Raw genomic sequence first — 17,792 nt, forward strand, 5'->3', positions numbered from 1 at the left:
GGTACTCGGCAGGGCTGTCCACTTTCCCCTTTATTGTTCGCCATCGCTATCGAACCATTGGTAGTGGCCCTTAGATCTAGTCAGATGATGGGCATTACTGCCTTTATACGCTGACGAGCTTTTACTTTTCGTCTCTGAGCCAGACAGATTTAGCTGGTTTAAAAAGTCGAGTGACTGAAGATCTTCATCGTTGGTCTCATTGCCTCTTTCTCTCGCGGGTGGAATAAATTGTATTATAATGAGTGAACTGCCTACATTTTTAGGCTATATCTTTTTCAATGAATACCAGTTTTTATTCCAAAGCATTTCTTTCACTCTTTAGATGGCTCTATTTCTCAATTTATTTGGAATGGAAAAACCCAGAGAATACGGAAAGGCATTTTACAAAAACTAAGGAGCTGGGGGGTTTAGCACTACCTAACTTGTTTTATTACTGGGCTGCAAATGTTCGTAACATGTTATTCTGGTACTGTTCCAGTGATCAGCCTCCACCCTGGTTGACGATTGAGGAGGTTGCATGTGGCAGCTCTTCGCTTATGTCTCTTTGTGTCTTCCTCTCTCGTTGACACCTTTAACCTTCTCCAGTAAAATAAGTGAAAAAAAAAACACCTCTTAATATGCCCAGTGCACTTTAACCAGTTCCATTAAGCATCTTTACAATGACGGAACATTCGCTTCTTTTGAACAATTGACTAAAGTTTTTAACTTACCACAGTTCCACTTTTTCAGATACTTGCAAGTCCGGGACTTTGTCCGTTAGCATTTTCCGGGATTCCCTTTGATCCCACCCTCCACCATTGTCGATACCATATCAAATATTAACCCTTACTGTGCGTTCACACCGCCGCCGGCGAGAGCGTCAAAGTGGCCGAAGTCATTCATTTTCAATGAGAGCCGGCGGTGAGCTCCGGCAAGGGTGGCACGGCGCGTCTTGGACGGTGAGAGCGGCGAGGAGAGTTGAAATCAGGTCAACATTTTTCATATCATGAAATTTTTGGTCATATCTTACTACCTACGAGTAAGAAAGTTTTCGGTTAATTAATGATAATTTAGTGTTTATGGGACGATCCGTTAATCCCACTGATCTGTATAATGTTCTCTATGTAGATCAGTGGTTAACCCCGCTTCACCTGTGAAAAGTGAACTGAATGTCAAAGCATCAGCTAAATACCTACTGTTTTGTTTTCGTTCTAGAAGCATCCCCACGGAAGAAACACAGATTTCGTCCTGGCACGCGAGCTCTCATGGAGATACGCAAATATCAGAAGTCTACTGATCTGTTGCTCCGCAAGGCTCCATTTTCGCGCCTGGTACTACTGGTTTTGTGCATCATTTAACATTCATTTCAGACCCCATGAATAGCCTTTGGCACCTAATTCTAAACATGAACAAGCTATTTTCTTAGATGTAACAGTGATGTAAAAGTTTATTTTATTTTTCCTGACAGGTGCGAGAGGTGTGTCAGACATTTAGTCGAGAACACATGATGTGGCAGGGATATGCTCTAATGGCTTTACAGGAGGTAGGTGACGATTAAAAAGTATTTATTTTGCATTTACATTGTATTATAAAATGTATAGTTCTTGGATGGGACCATTATTGGTCCATGGCAAAAGCTACTAATATATCTAAATCACTGCACAGTGATTACCATAGAGGCCAACTATGAACTTTTTTTAGTTTTTAAGGGAAAATTTGTGCCTATGTTGTAAGGTAAATGTGCAGGTCACAAATATCCCCAAAATAAAAAGAAAGAAAAATAAATGTTTTCATAAAAGCGAAGGTATAAAAAAAGTCACTATAATGTGTAATTAGATTCTTATTATGATACAGTAATGTTATAACAATTACTGTAATACTGTGTTCTTTTTTATTTAAATCACATGGCACTTCTAGTAAAGAAGAAGGGGTGTAACCAAGCCAAATTCCCTCCATTGGCCCTTACCGATCATGGCCTCCTAATAATCTCCATTGATTGAATTGGCTCTATCACTCTCTGTCCTCTCCACCTATAGCTATATAAATGCCTCATTCATTCATTAAATCTGGACAAATTATAGGCAGTACAAAAAGTATAATATATAAATTCTTCAGACAGTTTAAATGTTCTCAAAATTCTAAGCATGGTGGTGTCGCTAGGGTGGGACATATAGCTCTGTTGGGAATTTGCGTAATCCCAGATCAGTACCCCACTCCTGAAAAATAACTATCACAAATTTATAAGATTTAAAGTAGTTTTGAAAAGAGTTGTGATCAGTTATGCAATCATTGCATTTTCATGAGAAAATTTTGACAGGAAAAACTAGAAACATAAACAAAATCAAATGTAATAGTTCTGAACAGAAACGCTTATTTTAAATGGCCATTAACTGGTTAATAACGTTATTTTATCGGTCTGTTTAATATTTTCATTTGCCAGTTAAATAATCACGAATTCAAATAGTATGGACTATGCAAATCTGATGTTGATGCATCCAACGTAAGTGAAGTGCCCGCGATCCGCTGTCAAGTCATCATAGGTAGGCTTAGGTCGCAATGGCAATGTGCTGGCTTTAGTTTTTCTGAGGATATATGTCACCAACCGTCAAGCATTAGGCCTATATTTAAATTAAATTGAATAGCAGGTAATATGCAGCTTGTTGTGTCTTTTGAAACCAGCGAAAATTGCAGGATGGTGTACAACATGAATTCCCACAATGTCACATCACGCACTTAAAGCGCTTCTGTGAATGGAGAAAACAGAATAAAACTACATATAAAAAAAAGGGAATATTTAGGCCTAATGCCGTAATATATTTCAGTTCTGTTTGAATAAAGGAAAGCGATATCTTTATCATCGTATCCTTTTAATGGTTGAAGTTACCACAATCATTGCATCTGCTGCACTTTATTGGTACCATTTAGTTTTATTGGTTTATTTTTGTTTATCTATTTACTTTTTTTTACAATTTGAAAGATAATTTAGATATTATTTGATAAGTGAGATCTCTGATTGTAGTTCTTGAAAACCAAAAAAGTAGTGCTTAAAGTCCTTGAAAGTCCTGGAATTTGTTTTTACATTATCTGTACGAACCAGCATATTCTAGCATTGCTAATTTGACACCGCAGTCTGTTCATTATTAAAATAAAATAGTCAACCAAACGTATAGAAAGTTACACTGCTCAATTTAAATTGAGTCCACAGTTCAATCTGTGCCGTTCAGCATGGCCACCGCCTCACTGTGCTGTTTTTTCTTTTGTGAAAGATGTTTTACATCTGAATGCGAGCGTAAAGCCTAGTTTACATAATTAGTAAAAGTTTAGCATCCAAATATGTCGCAAATATGGTAGCATTTGGATTTGTGCTGAGTGAGAGAGGTAGGCTTAAGTTTCTCTTTAAATTAATTAGTTGCGGCTTGACGTTTATATAGCCTGAATACTGTTAACTTTAGATGATTTGTTTTGAAATGGAGGGAACTAAAATATCCTATAGTTTTATAGTGTTGATAATGTCTGTAAACATTTTTCTTTATTTAACGATATTACATTTTTTCTGAATTTAATAAAAAAAATACGACGTATATACACGCATATACACAATTTATCCTTTTTCCTCTCAAAAACCCAATTTCATACGAGTTGTGTGTTTTTTTTAATCATGCAGCAAGCATTTTGAAATATATTGAGAATAATTGTCTATGTAAAATTACGCTGTACTTATTATTATTATTATTAAAGTACAGGCAAAAAAAGTTATTAGCCGGTATTTTTTTTTAATTAATCCGGTTTCGGAACGGTAACTGTCACACGGCCGCCGACTTGAGCTTCCAAAGCTAACGGAAGTTTTCATTTTCAATGGAAGCTGGCTTCTCTCAGCTGCAAGGAGCGTCAAATCCATCGGCGTCGCGTTTTGGGCGTCTTGAGCGTCAATCAGAAAGTTGAAAGTAGCTTAACTTTAGGGTAATGAGCTATGACGCGGTTCAGCGGCAAGTAGCGGCAAAAGCCAGCAACCAATCAGAATATAGACGTTCTCCGCGCTGGCTGATTCCGGAGAAACACACGATGTAAACTTTCGTTCCTACCAAAACATTAGTTCAGATAAAATGGAGGAGAAGCCAATAATCGTGTTGCTGGGTTTCCTATCATTTATGATATGACGTTGTTTGCTTATAGGGACCAGTTACAAAAGAACGAGGCATGGGATAAAATAGCTGGGATAGTTTAGATTTTTGTTCTTAAAGTTGAACTTATTTTAACTTGAATGACGCGTTTTTTAAAACGCTGTGACATGCGCGTGGCGCGGCAAAAGACACAAAGCTCGAGCACACAGTCTAGCGTGTGTTTACATAGTTAAATAGAAAAGCAGTGAAGTGGAATGCAAAAACACCAATCCCATGTGACATTTAAGTTGTGACACTTCTCTTCTCCCTGCTACGTCAGAGCGACCAAAGCGTCAACAAGCTTCCCCGTACTTTTTGACAAGCGTCCTTGACAGGGCGTCCAGAGCTTCTTTGCCGGTCAAGTCAGCGGCGGTGTGAACGTACGGTAATAATACAGAAGGAACGCATGAACAGAAACGTTAAAATTCTTATTCTGCTCGGAGTAAACCAATTGTTAGTTTTTAAGCCCTGGTCACAGGTGTCCTGTGAGCCCCTGTTATGCTCAGGTTGAGTCTGGATAAGTACCCCCCTCGCTTAGAGGATCTTTATGTAGAGTACTCTGCTCCGTGTGGAATCACTTGCAAGTTCTCGAGTACCAGGCTTTTTTTTATAACCTCCTTGATAGTCTGGCTTCTTGAATAGCATAATTTAGAGGGTCGTTATGCTGAGTACTTTGTTCCTTGGGACTATGTACAGGAGTTTGGAGAAATCATTGTGAAATCAGCTTCCTTTATGGACCTTTGCTGCTAGTTTAGATTTGCTGTTGAGTTGTTGGCCCTCTTTGGGTCTTCTTGACAAGCGAACTACAGGTTGAGCTGGTTGAAGTATCAAAATAGCCCTAATAATTGGTCATGTATAAGCACTCGGCTCTCTAGAACTCGACAGACCAGTATCAAGTTGTAGGGCTCTTCAGGAGCCTCCTTGATAACCAGAGCTTGGTCAGTACTCCCCTCAGTCGAGAAGCCATGTCGGAGCTGCCCTTGTGGTCGAACCTGTTTAGTACTCCCCTCATTTGAGAGGGTATGCAGAGTACTTCGCTCCCCGGGGCGGGATAACGATACGCTTCCTGTGGCCTCTTTATAAGTGAGAAAGTGACAGTTTGAAGGATTCCTATGAGCCTCCTTGATAGACTTGCTATATTGTAGCTTGTTAGGTACACTATGCAGAGTACTCCGCTTCCCCAGAGCTGTCTTACGCTCCTGAGGTCCTGATTAGGTACACTATGCAGAGTACTCCGCTTCCCCAGAGCTATCTTACGCTCCTGAGGTCCTGGTATAGCAGTGTCGCTCCCCTCGCTTTGAGGATCGTTATGTTGAGTCATAACTCCCCAGGTCGCCCATCTCTAGTGTTGGGTCCAATTCCACCTTTGTTGAGTCCAAGTCCTTACCAATCAAGTCCGAGTTCAAGTCCGAGTCCAAAGGGGCCAAGTCGGACTTGAGTCCGAGTCCTTAACATCCAAGTCGAGTCTGGCCGAGTACACAAAGAATTCAATGTTTTTAAATTGACCTTTCACAAAGAAAGCTACGTCCGCCAAGCCATTCCACTCTCACTCCACACATCATGTTCTCACACAGTGAAAAATATATTGCGAAGCAAAGAGGACACTGACAGTGCGCCAAAAGACAAGACAGAGCAGGTTCCTTTTGGTATAAAATAGTCTCAGCTTTAACATTTTGTAATATTTATGAAATTCAAACAATAAATACCATTTTGTGGTGCTTTAATGTGTAGCGCCTTAGTTCAAGCAGCACGTGAACTGATCATCTATTTTAGTTATAGCACGAATTAAACATGAATGAACATTAGAACTGCAAAAAGATGCCAATACACACTATTTTTCAAGTTCAAATCCACTGACTGGTTTGGTTTGTTTGTCAGACAAAAATGGTCGATATCTGCATTATGATTGGTCACATCTTTCAGAATCTGCAAGGTAACACTCAAGAATGCAATACGATGCATTAAGAACAAAGGGTTAACTTTTGAGCAAAATGATGGTGATGTGTACATTTTCTTTTACATGTTAATATATATCTTATTTAGCCTCTGAAGGGAAAGTACTAAATTAATTGATGAATTTTTAAACAAAATAAGAACAATTTACACCAATTTACACCTGGCTCTTAATGGATGTTTCCTTCTTGAGCATCACTGAATGTTTGCAGGGTTTGTAATTGTTGTGTATGAGTCCCTCAGTTGTCACCAGTGTGAAAAGATGGATCTCAAAATCATACAATCACTGCTAGTAAGGAGTCAAATATGCTGAATATGCTGGAAAAGCAAAGAATGTGCAGGAGCTAGAGGATTTTTCTAAAGACCTTTGGGCAGTTTAACTGTTCAGGACAAACAAGGGACTCATGAACAGCCATTACCAAAAAACAGTTGTGGATCATTTAGGTAATGACACACAATATTAAAAATCAAGCTTATGGAAACTGTCTTGTATTTTGTCTTGTGGACTAGTTTATACTTTACTAGGCTAGTACTAAAATAAAAACGATTTATGATCCTTCTTATCAGAAAATAAATAAAAATAACATTTTTGGAGGTTCTGCAAGGTGTATGTAAACCTATGACTAAAGTGTAAATGTAACAAAAATCATAACATTATTAGACGCCGAAATGTTGCTATGGTTATGTTCTCATGTTGCTCTGGTTACTGTATCAAATCATCACAATTTCATGACTCACAGTATATCATTTTGCGGATTCACTCCCCCATTTAAATGCAGTTATCACTCCTTAAACTTTACTGTGTGAACGTAACCGCTTGTTCTCTAGAAGCATGAAAAACAAAACTATTGTTTATATTGTCAATAGCGCTCCATTTAAGCCATCACTTACCGCGTTCTACACTCTCACTAAAACTCTCGTCATAAACTGAAGTTGTCCTCACTGTACAGTGAATCTCTTATTTACATCATGTCTAGACTTTGTTGTTAATGGGGGGATTTGCGAAAGTATAAAGCTTGTGCTGATTCTGAAGACACATTTTGAGCGAATTCTCCGAATGGTTACTCTAAAACGCCTCTGATTGGCCACTCACTGTGTTCATGCGCTTAATATACATGTTTGTGATTGGCTACAATGCTCAACGCTGAAACAACACAATGTTAGTAGTTTAGGTTAGTTTTTGAATAATAAAATATAGTGGCCTCCAGTGCCTGGACTTGCCGTGTCAAGTCCGAGTACAAATTCACCTGAGTGTGTTACAAGTCCGAGTTCGTTCAAAATTGGATTTGAGTCCGAGTTCGAGTACCCCAACTCTACCTGTCTCTGGAATCCGATGTGTTGTGGCTATTGCCATTTTGCAATACATTCTCATTGAAGGCATCATAGAGATTCTGTTATTTATTATTATCTCAATAATATAATCAGACAGGTTGTATACTGACTGGGTTAAGATTGAACAAAGTCTGCCATCCTGGTGGTTCTAGGGGTCACATTTAGGTTTCCCTGAAGGTGAAAGCCCGGGCCCCTTATTTTATGTATTAGAGCAGGGTTTCTCAACCTTTTGCCTACTGCGACCCACTTTTTTTTTTTTTTGTATGCCAGCGATACGACCCACTAAGTCGGGAAATAAATCAATAGCATAACTGAAATGCCTCTTTAGACCTAGGCTACACCGTAGGCCTATTATAATACGCTTATAATTAATCTCACGAAAACACACAAATATTTTCAATAATTTGGCAGACTATGAGGCAAACTGATTTTTATACTCGCGTTAAAGTGACACTTGAGACTGCTGCTCTGAAATGATCATATCCAGACGGACAGTTGAAAAACAGCGTTAGACGGTTACGGCAATAATGATTCAATGTATGATATTCGAAAATACGATTTGTTGGAGGACCGACTACGTTTACATACACAACTTTTGTTTCAATTGGACTAAATTCATTCCCATTGATAAATCTGAATGTAGTGTTTACATGATGGCTAAACGTGATTTTGTGATATTTTTTATTTGTTTGACATGTGCACACTGCACAAATATACAGAGTTTCCACCCTGTTTGCGCATACTCTCATATGGCGCTTTTCCACTACACAGTACCAGCTGGACTCGCCTTTGTTTGGTTTTCCACCGTGTAAAAGTTGTACCTGTACCTAGGGTTGGGCGGTATTTCGGTAATATCGTATACCGCGGGGTCTTAAAATAGCAACGGTATCAGTTTCAATACCGTCATTACCGGCACTTTTATATAATATATAAATATAATTTATTCAATGCCTAAAAATGCTTATGTAGTTGTCATCAAGTGACAGTGCGGAGGAGAAAGAGAGAGAGAGAGAGAGAAGGGAGAGGCGGTAAATACTGACGAGGCAATTTGTAAATGTTGCAATAAAAAAGGTGACCGCGAGAGATGGAATCACCTCTAACCTAATGTCGCATCTCTGAAACAACCACCCACTCACTGCTGCGAGGATGCATTTTGCCCCGAGTTCATTAAATAAGCGCATTAGTTTATATTTGTTAAAATATTATAATGTTATTTTTTTTACGTTGATAATGAAAACTGAACAGCACGAGTAAGATGGGATGCATCAGGAGTCAGACATTGACCACTTAATTAAGTTTCATTTTGTAAAAGGCCTTTCTTTAAAGTGAATTTCGTTTTGTATAAATTATATCTTAATTTTAATAATTTTTTTATCAACCAATTGCCTGGATTTAATAAATAAGAATCAAATATGGCAGACAATATAATCATGACATGATCGTGCGCTGGCGCGCCGCGGTCGCTTGCATTGAAATCTCATCATAAATTAACCGAAACTCAGTGTATGTCTCACAGACATGACAGATAGGCCTATATCTAAATAAAGCTTGAAATTTCATTAAACGAAACAATTCAAAACGAAAAGAAATAGGCCACTCGCTGATTATTTAATCCATGATGTGCATTTCTCTCTATGCGCGTTCACACCGAAATGGCGATCATCAAATTAAACGAAACTATTCAAAACGAAAAGAAATAGGCTAGCCTACTCTCTGATGATGTGATCCATGATGTGCATTTCTCTCTATCGTTCACTATGGAGATGGCGATTCGTCAATTTCTTTAAACTAAACAATTCAAAAGGAAAAGAAATATAGGCAGCATACTCTCTGATTAATCCATGATGTGCATTTCTCTCTGTAGGCGCGTTCACTACGGAGATATCAATCGTCAATTTCTTTAAACGAAACAATTCAAAACGAAAAGAAAAAGGCTAGCCTATACCTTCTGATTATGTAATCCATGATTTGCATTTCTCTCTATATATGCGCGTTCACTATGAGATGGCGATCGTCAACTTAATCTTTGCAGCACTGACAGAAAAGTTGTATTAATAAAAATCAATGGACACGCGTCATCGGATTTACAAATGCACTTCTTGCTTGTTAATTTAATTTAAATTAATTAATGAAATGAATACAATTGTCATAATTAAAAAAATTAAATATTATAAAGTGTCCCATTTTTGCTCATTTATAAATAGTATTTATATCTACCACCCCCTCAGCACCTGGGTTAAAAAATTATTTGGCGCAGCCATATTATAACGACCCACGAATTAAAAATAGTCGAGTCTAAATAGGGCTCCGGCTCATATTACTTAATGCTGTCAGCCGGGATCAGACACAACGTGCACGGGTTGGCCTTGATTTTTTTTTTTTTTTTTTTTTGCCCGATCTGGTATTCAGTTTCTGAACGGTGTAGGCACAAGCCAACAGTTTGGTGACGCTGTCTGAGCCTTATGTCATAATTTTTAATTAGTCACGGTAATACCGTATACCCCGGTAAAATAGGGAGGAGGTTTGACGGTATCAAAATTTGGATACCGCCCAAGCCTACCTGTACCTGCTTTCGGGTACTTTTTTTCGTATCACCTCCGGCGAGGTTCTAAGCGGGCTGAGGCGATACTAAAATGTGAAGTGAAACAATGCAGACTGCTGATTGGTCATAGAGAATCGTCACTATTCAGCGCGTCATCATTGCACGCGCCACACGGAGCTATTTTTTTCAGCAGTTTTTCGTTTTGCTGCCCTCAGCCTATCCTGAAACAACGTTTGTCCTCTTGCTGTGAAAAATAGCCATATCCCGACTCCCGAGGATCAAAAACAGCATACACTCGATTTCCTCCATTTTCCTGTGTGTGTGGGTAGCGTGTGTTTGTGGCGTAGCCCCTGAGGCGTCAGTATGACGACCAGGTACTATTAGGGAGGTACTATCTGTAATGGAAAACGGAGCGAAAAGTGAGCCGAGCCAAGTCTAGGCGAGTCAAGTTGAGCTGATACTGGTAATGGAAAAGCGCCAATATTCTCTTACATTGGTTCTTTATTTGTTTTATACAGCAGACTTAATATTTATCCATTTCTGGTCATAATTTGGAGACAATGAGCATATGAACCGTTGTGCCGCTGCTTATATTTATTACGCAGTACAAATGCCTGTGGATGAGAGTCTGAAACAAGGACTGGTGGGATGTTGTCCTGCTCCACTTCACTGATGCAGAGTGAGTGAAAGGAAAATTATAGAATGACAGGACACTCATTTAGACGACACTTTATTCAACAGGAAGAACAGCTCGTTCAGCACGTCATACATTGCTCTGTGCAGTCCTTTCAGTTTCGCTTTTCAATCCGATCAAGTGTTTACATGTCCTCTCGTTTGGATTAGAAAAGGAATAAACCGCCCCTTTCAATCCGATCAAAATTTCATTCACATCGAGCTCATTAGGATCAATTAAGGTGTTTACATGAAGACTTTTCAGTCCAATTGAGCCGTCAATGTGTTAAATTACTTGGTTGCATATAAAAGTAGCCTGTTGCAATGAGGCTTTTGTGAAGCCTTGTGGTACGCCATACTGAACTTTTGATTGATAAAACATCTCTTCATTTACTGCTACAAGCTGATAATGGTCAGATAAGTATGATTTAAACCATGCTAATGCAATTCCACTAATGCCAACATAATTTTCAAGGTTATTTAAAAGAATATTGTGGTCAATGGTATCAAATGCAGCACTAAGATCGAGTAACACTAATAGAGAGATAAAGACACGATCGGATGATAAGAGCAAATCACGTGTGACTGATGAGATCTGTCTCAGTACTATGGTATGGTCTAAATCCTGACTGAAAGTCTTCGCAGATACCATTTCTTTCTAACATACATGTTGTTGATTTAGATTATTTAACAAGTTTAGAAAATTCACCCTCTCCTATAGCAATGAATGAATCAAATTTTTCCTCAGGGAGACTACAATGCACTGCCTGATGCAATACTGTAGTAAACGGTTGCATAGTTATAATTTTCTCCCTGATATTATCAATCTTATAAATGAAGGTCATAAAGTCATTACTGCTGTGCTACTTGGAAACATCTGGGGTTGAAGCATATATTTTTTTGTTAATTTAGCCACTGTTTCAAATAAATACCTAGGGTTTTGTTTAATTTCTTCTAATAGGGTTGAAAAATAAGCAGATCTAGCAGCTTTTAAGGCCTCTCTGTACGCAATCGTGCTCTCTATCCATGAAAGGCGAAAAAAACTCTTGTTATCTTGCAGTTGCACTGCATTTCCTGGCTGCTCTCTTAAGTGTGCTCGTTGTACCATTGCAACGATCTTAGGGCCCTTTCACACCTACCTTGTTTGGTCCGGACTTTCGGACTTTTCAGTTTGGTCGGAATCAAAATTACAGGTGTGAAACCGAAACGAGGTAGTGTAAAAACGAAAAGAGGTAGTCTCGGTCCGGATCAAACTGAACAAAGGTTTGGTTCGTTTCTAGTGTGAAAGCATTTCTGTATGGTTCGGACTTTCAGACCTTTTACAGGGAGTTCCGATGGTTCCCGCATAGCCGAAAAAAACAGAAGGTGGCAGGAAAAATTAGCCGTGGTAGCACATGGGGGGAGGAGGAGACAAGGTTTTTAATGGTGCCAGAGCTCGCATGATTGCTTGCAGTTTTCTCCTCCTTTCCTGCCGGCGACGATAAAATGTTCGCATGACGAGGACGTTCATTTGGCGAATTTGAACTAGCCTTGTGTATAGTTGGTGCTGCAGGTAATTACAGGTAGACGACAGGATGCAAGTATGTCATGTTAAGTTCTTTAGTGCGCTCGCATAATTGCAGTGTGAAACCAAACCAAAACTTTCTGAAAGTATAAAATGTATCAAAACGTGAACTTTGGTTCGGACCTTGGTGCGGACTTTCAGGTGCGAAAACGCCCTAAATCCTCTTTAAGCACAAAGGAGCAACTGCAAATGACATACTAACCAAAATAGCCGATTTCTTGTTTGGCTGACGTAAAAATTAAGACTACGGAAATTGTTCGGCCGATGAGATCTATATGTGTACCGAGTTTCATATTTTTACTTGCAAGTGTGTTTGATTTATGGACCAAGTGTTGGTAGAGCCCCCATGCTACGCCCGGGTAACAGCTTCAGCCTGGCCCTGATGGCTGCGGGTTCTGAGCTGTGTGCAAAGTTTCAAGAGTTTTCGAGCACGTTAAGTGCCCGAAAGGTTGACCGAAAAATAATAATAATTAATCCTTAGGAAAACAATAGGGCCTTCGCCCTTTCAGGGCTTGGGCCCTAATAAATACGAAACATAAAATGCTCTGGAATGAAGAGAAAAGATGCAAACCTGACATTAGAAAATACATGATGCTGACTGTCTTGAGCACACTCAGCATCACAGGCTGATTTAGCTACAAATCAAAGTAAAAGCCTCTTGAGACATTGCTTTATATACTCAGACCGAAGCAGAAACTTCCTTCACATGGAAACATTTGCTAACAATGGGAATTTGCATTCAGAGTTTACACATTTTGAGAGCCAGGATGCCATTTGCCTTGAAGACACCCTCCTCTGTAAGCAAGATATTTCTAAACTCCTTATTACCTTTTGGTTTACTTTTGTGGGGATGAGACCTTTGTACCAGTCGCACTGAGACATTTCAAATGATGCCAAACATGTATAATACTGTATGATCATTTTTCATATTGAACCATATAGATTTTTGGGTGAATTCAGATCATCTCAAGACAATTCACCTTTATTAATATAGCACTTTTTACAATGCAGTTTGTTTCAAAGATGCTTTACAGAGATAACAGGAAAATAATGTCGTAATAATATTGTTAAATATAAAATTAAATGTCCCCAACTAAGCAAGCCAATGGTGATAAATGCAAAAAAGGCGACAGTGGCAAGAAACCAAAACTCCATCAGGTGACAGAATGGAGAAAAAAAACCTTGAAAGAAACCAGGTTCAGTCAGGGGGGCAGTTCTGCTCTGGCCAACGAATTAAGAGTATGATTATGATTCAGGCAGTATTACAGGTCAGAAGTCAGATTGGATCGGAACATTATATTATGCAGTTCATCTGGTTGAAGATCGGAGTCATCACGCGTATGGGGAAGAGTTTGTTGTGGATCATTGCCGATGGCTGTCGTGTTGATGAGGCCTTCACAGGGGAGAATCTAGTTGACACAATCTCTGCTGACACTTCAGGGATGCGTTGTGGTCATGTCTAGGCGCAGGTCCACCATCTGATCTGGATACGGCCCGGATACGGCTGATTAAAGTAAACCTCGGAATAAACAGAAAGACTAAAATTAGCGTAGATGCCATTCTTTTTATGATGTAGCGACTACATCAGGTGTTAAAGGAAGTGTTCCTGGTTCCAGCTGATCTAATTTATGCAGCCTAATAATCATTTAACTGATTTGTAAAATAGGAATGTATAGTGTTCTATGTGTATGACAGGTTGAAGAGATGTGTTTTTAATCTAGATTTAAACTGACAGAGTGTCTGCTTCCAGGACAATATTAGGAAGACAGTTCCAGAGTTTTGGTGCTAAATAGGAAAATGATCTACCGCCAGGAGTCGATTTTGACATTCTAGGTATTATTAACTGACCGGGATTTTGAGATCGCAATAGACTTGAAAGACTTTAATGAATCAGAAAGCACAGAGAATGCAAATGCATTAAGAGCTCGCTCAGGTACTGGGGAGCTAAACCATTTGGTGCTTTGTATGTAATTAGCTTTTTTTTTTTTATTTATACGATGTTTAATAGGGAGCCAATGCAGTGTTGACAGAACCGGGCTAATAGTTCCATACTTCCTGGTTTTAGTAAGAACTCAAACTACAGCTGGTCCAAAACGCAGCAGCTAATTTATTAAGCGTGCAGGGCAACCACCCATAAGAGCATTTCAATAATCTAGCCTTGATGTCATGAACTCATTAACAAATTGTTCCGCATTTGTCATTGAGAGCATATGACTTCATTTGGATGTATATTTAAGATGGAAGAATGCGGTTTTACTGATAAAAGAAATGTGACTTTCAAATAAAAGATTGGTATCAAATGGCGCTTTTCCACTTCATGGTACGGCACGCTTTGGCGCTTTTGCACTGCATGGTACGGTACGGCTCGGCTCGGTACGGCTCACTTGTGGCGTTTTTCCACGGTATGGTACGGCTCGCTTCGGCTCGCTTTAAATGGTACCACCTCTGTTGAGGTTCCAAGCGTACCGTACCGATACTAAAATGTGACGTGAAAACACTGCAGATCACTGATTGGTCAGACAGACAGAATCGTCACTACCAGCGTCATTGTATTTGCGAGACATCAAACCCCCTAGATTTAAATAGCCAGTAACAGCCACCGCTGTAGCACCTGTTTTAAAACTACTTGCTTGAAGAAAAAAAACTTCCAAAAAAGAAATGGCTGAATCGTGGTCAGTGGACAAGAAGTGCAGACGTTCCTCTCGTTGGTTGACGAGGAGCAGATAAACTATAACGATCAGTCATAATCCCACCCCCTTTGAAACGTTACTAACTGCAGTGGAAAAGCGAAGCGAGCCAAACCCTGCCGAGCCGAACCGCACTGAGCCGCACCGAGCCGTACCATGCAGTGGAAGAGCGCCAAAAGAGCACACCCAGGTTCCTAATTGACGACGAAGACTTGACAGAGCAAATCAAGTGCTAGACAGTATTTTAGGTTATTACGTGAGGAAGTTTTTTGTCCAATAATTAGAATCTCTGTTTTTTCAGAGTTAAGTAGTAGGAAATTACTAGTCATCCAGTTTTTTTATATCAGCTCTGCATTCCGTTAATTTTGTAGATTGGTAAGTTTCGTCAGGGCGTGAAGAAATATAGAGCTGAGTATCATCAGCATAACAGTGAAAACTAATGCCATGCTTCCTAATGATATCTCTTAAGGGTAGCATGTACAGAGTGAAACAACAATATTAATATGATTCATTATGATGATAATATGATTACATTTTATACATTTATCCATATTTTCAACTGGATAGTGTCATATTTGACTTGTTTATTGGGGTACAATTTCTCAAACATCAAACATGATTTTGCACCATGTGTATGTTTGCTTAATTGAGGAACTGATAAATGCTGGCCGGAATCCTGGAACATTGAAAAGACTGTTCACTTACCTAATTCTGTTAGTGCACTTCAAGACTTGCTAACAGCAAAGTATTTAAATGTTGAGCAGCAAGCTCATTGGCTGCAGATGCAACAGAGACCAATCATTCACCACGCAGTGAATGATGTGATAGCTAGCAGATTCCACTAAGGACCTATCAGCCTGTGCTATCGTGAGATTCATTACAGAACTTGATACATTTTCAATGCTTCCATTTGTGTTTTTTTAGTTTTGAGGAACATTATTCTAAAGTATGGAAAATGCTCTTTATAATTAATGAGTAGGTCAATAACGCAACACATTTTGACATCCTGATATAACATCTGTCGCATCAGTCATTAAGACATAGAAATTGCACTATCAATTTCTGTGATTATTTTATTTCATTCCAATAAAATATATCCAAGTATAACAAAATATTAAATGTATAATCATTAATCCCAAGTAATAAAATACAGTTATTCCCAATAATAATAATAATTTGTTACATTTATATAGAAGGGGGGAATCACCACGCACCATCTTACTGGTGGAGAGGAGACCGAGTGATGAAGCCAATCATTGTATATGGTGGGCTATTATGGTCAGGGGTCAATGGGCAAATTTGGCCAGGATGCCTAGGTTAAACTCTACTTTATTTGTTATCTTAATATTTGACTTAAATTTATTTTGTTTTGTTTACCTTAATTGGAATCGAAACTGAGAATCGCTTAGAATCTATAAACGATAAGCAAAATAAGAATTGCTGAAAAGCGTGCAGGAACAGAAGACTCATTTGAAACGCATGTAAATACCAACTGGAATTGTGATTAACTATATCGTGGCTAATGTCACACATTTGTTATCATGGCAGTTGCTTTAGTCATTGCCTTTAATGTTTTTTTGACTACACATTTCACACTAGGAGTTAGATTTTTTTTTTCTTTAATTATAATCATCTAAATGATGTTATAGTTGTTAAATTGTTACTCTTCCATGTGTTTTCAGGCTGCAGAAGCATTCTTGGTCCGTCTGTTTTCTGATGCCAACCTCTGTGCTATTCATGCCAAGAGAGTGACATTGTTTCCACGTGACATACAGCTCGCCCGGCGAATCAGAGGTGTTGAACATATGTAAAGTTCGCTGTATTCTCTTTTTTGGGGGGGGGGGGGGGGGGGGGGATTTGACCAATTTTCTTCCAGACGTGGAAATGTTATGGACACTTGATATATTTCCTGGCATGTAATCTTTTATTTCAGACCTCAAATCAGTTGTTAAAACAGTTGCATATATGCAACCATAGAAACCAAATGTTTGTATGAAATGGAATTGTATTGGTGACAAAGGAACTAATTTTAAACATTTCTTTAGAATTGTAATATAAACATTTTATTCTGTGTTATAAAGTTACAAAGATTGTGTTCTTTTACTGAGGATGTTTGTTGTTAATAAATAGTTGTTTTGTAGTATTGCTGATTATACAAATATTTGTGTTGGCAGCTGTTTTGGGCAGTCCATACCAGAAAAAATTATATTCTTTACGTTTTTGACCATGGGTGGCTAACTGCATGCTAAATTGTTGCATAAAAGCATTCATGGATAAAAGGTTGGAAACCACTGGCTTAAGAGTATCACACCTCACTTTGGATGTCCATTTTTCTTTATTGTTGTTGTGGATTTTTCGGTACGCGTACCTACCCGAAGTGATAAAATAAAATAAAATTCTGCATCAAAATTTATAGACAAGACAAGTAGTTTGTTTAGGCATGGTTTGTAAGGAATTACAAACCTGCGCACATATATTCAAACGTACATCACTATAGAAACAATTCTTAATGCGCATATAAACGCCATCAGCGTCTAGTATCCCAGATTCGCGTTTAAGGTCTGTTTAGAGAGAACGGTGTCGTCTTAGCGGCCCTTAAAGGGTCATGAAACCCTAAACCAAATTTTCTGAGATTTTAACAGAGGTATGCGTGTTGAACACCATTGAAGACAATGTTAGCATCTGTTAGTTTTAACAGTAGGGTGAAAATTGTTACATTTTAGTTTTTCCCCGCTATTTTCGTCTTCCGGGTTTAAAATCTTCATCGCAGGCTGTGACGTGGCAGAGCACAGTGTAGTTCGTTGATGACTCATCGGTCTCATAATTATTAATGAGACACTGTCTCTTAATTATTCATGACACCATGTGGATCTTTCCACAGACATGTCAAACTGTGATATCGC

General features: G+C 38.8%; 1 protein-coding gene across 2 annotated transcripts in view; it reads left to right on the top strand.

The window, feature by feature from the left end:
• Positions 1 to 16,729, top strand: part of LOC143731944 (histone H3-like centromeric protein A) — a 38,038-nt gene extending 21,309 nt beyond the window's left edge. The window contains exons 3-5 of one of the 2 annotated variants that reach the window (XM_077222550.1): positions 1,195 to 1,310; positions 1,448 to 1,522; positions 16,572 to 16,729. In XM_077222550.1, the coding sequence (XP_077078665.1) occupies positions 1,195 to 1,310; positions 1,448 to 1,522; positions 16,572 to 16,700 (320 nt within the window). In that variant the 3' untranslated portion in view covers positions 16,701 to 16,729. The remainder of the gene's footprint in view (positions 1 to 1,194; positions 1,311 to 1,447; positions 1,523 to 16,571) is intronic. The other variant, XM_077222552.1, reaches the window with a different exon arrangement.
• Positions 16,730 to 17,792: the final 1,063 nt, after the last annotated feature.

This window comes from Siphateles boraxobius, unplaced genomic scaffold (assembly GCF_051911475.1).
Source record: "Siphateles boraxobius isolate OS27281-9 unplaced genomic scaffold, OSU_SipBor_1 89, whole genome shotgun sequence".
Lineage (NCBI taxonomy): Eukaryota > Metazoa > Chordata > Actinopteri > Cypriniformes > Leuciscidae > Siphateles > Siphateles boraxobius.